The 6,000-nt window shown below is 47.3% G+C and overlaps 1 protein-coding gene across 2 annotated transcripts in view; it reads right to left on the bottom strand.

The window, feature by feature from the left end:
• Nucleotides 1–5,107, bottom strand: part of DCP1B (decapping mRNA 1B) — a 40,540-nt gene extending 35,433 nt beyond the window's left edge. For both annotated transcript variants that reach the window (XM_021535031.2, XM_021535032.2), the window contains exons 1-3: nucleotides 4,939–5,107; nucleotides 3,856–3,896; nucleotides 1,537–1,664 (exon numbers count right to left, since the gene is read on the bottom strand). In XM_021535031.2, coding sequence (XP_021390706.2) covers nucleotides 1,537–1,664; nucleotides 3,856–3,896; nucleotides 4,939–5,073 — 304 coding nt within the window. In that variant the 5' untranslated portion in view covers nucleotides 5,074–5,107. The remainder of the gene's footprint in view (nucleotides 1–1,536; nucleotides 1,665–3,855; nucleotides 3,897–4,938) is intronic.
• Between the last annotated feature and the right edge of the window lie 893 nt (nucleotides 5,108–6,000).

Below are 6,000 nucleotides of genomic sequence, written 5' to 3' on the forward strand. Positions count from 1 at the left end.
ACTCTGGTAAAAATCAGATCCACAGACCCAGGCATCCTGCTCAGAAGCACAGGCTGCTACTTATATTTGATACCCTGCAAATCTAAAATTTTCACGTCTCTTAGTGAAAAAAGAGCTTACATCACCCAACTCCTGATTTTTCTCATAGTAAAAAAAAAAACAACAGTTACAATTTATGTGCAGTAATCAGGCTAAAAATTTATTTTCTGTCACCACAGAATTATGACAACTTCTAATTACTTCCACAGAATTATGACAACTTCCAATTACACTTGTATCAACAAAAAAGAAAAATGAATAGGTCAGGTTTAAAAAGGTAGATATTGGTAGATACATACATAAACTCCTAATGAAGTTTCAAAATGTGATTAAACAAAGAGTATAGCTAGATAAGAAAAAGCCTTCAAAATCAGATGGAAAAAGGAGATGTTACAGTACTTAAAAATCTTAATGTCTGGCCCAGTCTAGGTTAGCCCGGAGATGTCTGCAAGTCTTTTCAGTTTATTTCTGAATTCCAATTCCTTGTCAACCCAGAAAATGGTCTCAAAACCAGCAATTTAATTTAGGCTATTTAGAATGTTCTTCCTCTATTGCTTCTACCACATTGTGTGAACAACAGGATTTCCTCCTGATGTATTTCTCATCTCCAAAATAGCTTATGAAATAAGAAGGTCTAGTAGATTATCAAATTGGGCTACTTTGCAAGTCACGGATTGCTTTTGCCTCTACTTCATCCAGAGGGAACACTTGAGCACCACAGTTCACATAAACCATTTCTGAAATCTGCTTTTATGCATGAAGGACAAAGCCCAGATCAGGCACTACAGCTTTGCTTCCAAGCACATCTACAAATGAGATTTACAACTGTTCCCTGCACATCCTAACAGTCTGTGTGCAGATCTGCATGTACAAATAAGCTTCCTCACGTCTTCCATTCATTTCTGAGCTTGCCTGACACTTGCTAATTCTTGTGCAAAGATAATCACACAATATCAACAGAAAGCCGAAAGTAATAACTTTGTCTTTCAGCGGGGTTTAACTTAGACTCAGCATTATGTTGTCAAGAGTTACGCCTAAAAGTTGAGAAGCAACCTGCCTTCCAACATGATTTAAGAACAGTGTTCTGGAGCTGGAGCAGAACACAGGCTCTGGATTGGCTGCATTTGTCTGTTTTTATGCAAAAAATAATGACTACAAATATTACACTGAGACTTCCTAGCAGCGACTGGGGCGTATTCAGAAAAAACACACACACACTTTCTCTGTCTGTCTCAGCCCATCACCTACAGGCAACCACAAACATCCACAATTTGTCAGTTAAACGAGGAGATTACTCCTAAGCACATCCTAATACTCTCTTTAGTAGAGTGGCATTTTAGGCAACACTGAGAAATTCTTGTCTTCCAGCACATCAAAAAAGCATAATTCATTCCTTCAATTTCATCCCTTGAATGCTGCAGTCTGAGCTCTTGGACTACCTTAACCAAGAACAGACTGAAGACAACCTGGCTCAAGTACTTAACCCAACATACTTACATCTGGCATTTCTGTAGAGCAGAAAAGGGTCCTGGAGCTGGAAATCGAGGTCTTTAGTAATGGGTTCTGTTCGATTTTCCATGCTCAGTCTGTTCATAATTGTGAAACCGTGCCTTGGAGAAGCTGATCTGAAAAGGAACAAGTAGAAATCCCATCAAGTCGAGGAAAAAGGAAATCACAAGGATTTCTTTGTTGTGCAGTGCTCCAAATTAATTATTTATTTATTTCTAAGAGATGCTACAAAAATCTAATTTTGTTGCCAAGGAAATAACAATTGACTCTTGCAGTTTTGCTAATCCTTTTAATTATGTATGAGAAATAAACAGACCATCAGCATCACATGATCCAATGCCACCATCCACCCTACAGCTCCTCACTGGACTAGAAAGCAGCAATTATAATAAGTCAGAGCAAGGCAAGTTCTCAGCACTCAGGTGAACAACTGCAGATACTAACTGTCAAAGAGAGAATTATCTATACCACCTAAAATTTAAGGGTAAAAGTCACCACGTGAGAAACTGAAACAGGTTACCCCAGAGCAGCTGTGAATCCTCCCCCATCCCTGAATAATCCCTGATAAATGATGAACCTAAACCATGCTACGACTCTAAGCCATTATGCTCATTCATGGAGATTACACTTCAAGTCACTTAGATAAAACTGTTAAACCTGTCATGATCCTGACAGGGGACACTCCTTTCAAACCAAGTTTGTTAAGAAAGGAAAAGATGATGGCTAAACATTTGGGAAAAGTGCCACCTCCACTTAATTGCTGGTGTGTGGATTTTTTTATTAAACCAAAATACAGGAACCTGTGTTACAGGATTGGAGTTAACCAAAAAAATAATCAAAAGGAAATCCTTGACAAGAAGCCTTGTTTGCAAGGATCAATATTTCACTTCAAACAAACAAACAGTCCACTTCCAATGGTGTTCATCCAGTTGGAAGTTTGACTTTTTGACTTCCTCTAATTCACAAAGATGAGCTGGGCAGCAAGTCAGCCCAAGTAAAATGGTAACCATCATTTTACATTGTGACTAAGGTAATGAGAAGAAACAAAGGCGGCACCACTGGTCTCCAAACTGTCTGCTGGCAATGTGCTTTCCACAGGACTTCATAAATGTGTTTGAAGTTACAGAAAATTAAAGTTAAAACTGATGATGAGGGCAATGCATGCTGTTACTCATAGTTGTTCACAACCTGTTCCATACTGCTGCTAAAGTGCAGCCAGGCAGCAACTTGTGCCCTAAATGGAAACCTCCTCAGGCAACAAAAACAACAGTGAAAGATAAATACCAGAATACCAGAAGGACCAGGTTTCATGTTGTCAATTCTTGAGCTTTGAAACCAACATACCAGGAAACACTGCTTCTGTTTTCAGCACACAAGTCACCACATCCACCTAGTGCCAGCACAACAAAGGGCTGCTGCTTTCCTCTTGTGGTGGTAATTTTACAGCATCTGGTCTCCACTTACCCGAGAGCAGCTTAGAAAAACTACTGATGACCACTGCCACCATTGCTGGTACAAGAGAGCTGCAGAGACTGAAACAGCATTCCCACTTCCCACAGAGCTCACAGGCTCTTGGGCCTCTCTGTCACCTCACACACTTCTCAGAACCATCTCTTGCTTTCTCAGCTCTCCTACCAGCTCCTCTTTGATATGAAAGCTGAAAAAGTAACTTTCTGCTTTGGTGTTACACCTCGGCAGCTACTGCAAGAGCTGCCGACTGTGTAACTTCCTGATTTTAACAGCAGTCACAGAGAAATCCTGGGGCACCAACAAGGAGCCCCTAGCACAGGGCTTCACAACAGAACAAACACGTACTAGAACAAATGGTGCAAAAAATGATGCTCTGAAAGCCACCACCAGAGCTCCTGCTAAAAAAAAAAAAAACATGAAAACCATCCAAAATGTTGGATGAAATATGCATGAAAAACAGACACAAGTAGTATGAAAGTTCCCTAATTAGGGGACACAGTATTTCAAAATCTCTGACATTCCCTTCCTTTAAGCAATATAATTATTTCACTTTTTTTTTTTGTTCAGACAAATTTAAATTGAAAATCCTATTGAAAGCATCACAGAAGATTTCTGCAGTTTACCCATACTGACATTTAAATCACATTTGGAAGTGTTATCAAAATACAAGGTCTTGTCTCCTTCAGAGGGTTTTCTTTCCCACATTTGCTTCTGGCAGTTTCAGTTTCTTTTCACCCTTGAACAAAGAGGAGCATTTTATTTCATTCAGCCATGCTCCATCCCAGGCAGCTTTTCCATATCCACAGATTTCACCTGTATATGTCAAAATGTGCTCACCTCGTGTAAACAAACAGCGTTCCCTCCACATCTGTCTTCTCCTGAAGAAAAGGAACATTAAGAAAGTTGAAAACAGGGCAGCGTTTTGGTTACCATCAGTGAGCCCCCTTTTCTGTTTTATCAGTACCATCAGTTACACCTCTCTCACCCAAAACAGGAAAAAATTACTAAACCAAATTTCACGGGTTGGTGGTGAGAGGCTGGAGCTAGCACTGGTCACCACACAGCTGATCCAGGGTTTGAGGTAAGATATGGAAAGGCTGAAGGCACACCACCATGGCACTAAACATTGCACTGGGTTAATTATAGGTTACACCTGAGCACAACACACACTCAAGAGGCAGAGACAGGAGCTTTCAAAGGGCACCTGCCCTCCAGGGTGTTGTTTGGCACAGAAACGGGGGGGAAAACAACACAAAAGGCAGATTGGGCAGGTTCTTCAAACACAGGCCCAAAGTCTCACCCTTACAGCAAACCAAGAACCACTTGCCAACAGCCTAAATGTTCTATTACCTCCAGTTTCACCAAGATAATTACATTTGCACATCTTACAACAATGCTTTTAGCACTGGTAACTCCACCATTCATTTGCACATGTTTGGGTCTCATTATAGGTGTTGGAAAGGCAGAGGAGTTAAACCCCAGCCATGGGTTACACCCCAGTCTTCCATGGCCTTAGGACAAGAAACAGCCCTGAGTTAAACCACAGCCTTCCATGGCCTTGGGAGAAAAACCAGCCCTGGGTTAAACTCCAGCCTCCACAGCCCTGGGTTAACCCCGATCTTCCACGGCCTCGGGCTAAACCCTAGATTAAACCACAGCCCCAGGCTAAACCCTTTTCCAACACAGCTCTAGGTTAAACTCCAGCCTCCACCACCGCACGTGGCGGAACTCCTCCATCCTGCAGCCTCCCAGAGCTGCATCCCCGCGCACCCCGGGGCTCCTCGGCGTGCCCGGGCCAGCTGCCGGGGGCACACCGGGGACACCGGGAGGAGACAGCGGCAGGCCCCTCCCGCTCCCCCACCCTCACACCTCGGCGGCGGGCGGGGCGTGCCGCGGCGGGCGGGGCGGGCACGCACGTACCCACTGGCTGGCGCGGTGGCCGAAGGTGTAGAGCGCCACCTGGCTGGCCACGTCCACGATGCCGCTGATGTAGGGGTCGTGCTGCCGCAGCGCCGCCAGGCTGATGTCCAGCCCCCGGCCCAGCGCCGCCGCCATCTTGCGCCCGCCGCGCAGCCCCCACCAATCCACCGCCGAGCCGCGCCGCCCCGGGAGCAGCCGCCTCAATCGAGCGCCGAGCGGCGGCCGCTCGGGATGGCGGGCGGTGGCGAGGGGCGGGCGGGGACGGCAGGGATGGAGACGCGGGGGCGCTCGGTGTGCCCGCAGCAGCGCAGGGACGCGCCGTCCCACACACGACACCGGCTCGTGGCTCCAGCTCCTCCCCGTCCTCCTGGCAGTGCTGTGGTGCTCCTGCTGCGGATGGGGAGCCTCCATCCCTTAGAGGAGGGGACATGCGGGATCTGCGCCTGTTTAGTCCAGCTTTAGGTCTCTGTAGGAAAGAGAAATCTAAGAGGGATCTGTAAATGTCGCCAAGGCAGGTGCCAAGGAGAAAGTGCCAGACTTCCTGTGCCCAGCGACAGGACGCGGAGCGGCGGGTACAAACTAAAGCCCGAGGAGTTCCACCGCAGCATGTGGAACTTCACACTGAGGATGGCAGGGCACTGAACAGCAGCCCAGGGTGGCCGTGGGGTCTCTCCGGAGACATTCCAAGCCCACCTGGAGCCGTTCCTGTGCCACCTGCTCCCGGTGGCCCTGCCTGGGCAGGGGTCGGGCGGGATGATCCCGAGCAGCTCTGAGTTTGTGGGTGCTCTGGTGTCCCTGCAGAGAGCGGGACCGAGCGTCCAGCCCGTGTGTCAGCGGGGGATCCGTGAGGGGCTCGGGGGTCCAGGAGGGGTTCAGGGGTCCGTGAGGGGGTCGGGGGTCCGTGAGGGGCTCTGCCCGGCCCCAGCCCCCCGGGCCAGGCTCGCATCGCCTAGCACAGCCAGCCCGTGTTTGCTGGCACCCTCATCCACCCCTGCACCCAGCCGAAGGGAGCGGCATTGCAAACTAAACCACCACGCAGCACACAGCCCTCGTGTGCATAAA

The sequence above is a fragment of the Lonchura striata genome, chromosome 5 (genome assembly GCF_046129695.1).
Source record: "Lonchura striata isolate bLonStr1 chromosome 5, bLonStr1.mat, whole genome shotgun sequence".
In the NCBI taxonomy this organism is placed as follows: Eukaryota; Metazoa; Chordata; class Aves; order Passeriformes; family Estrildidae; genus Lonchura; species Lonchura striata.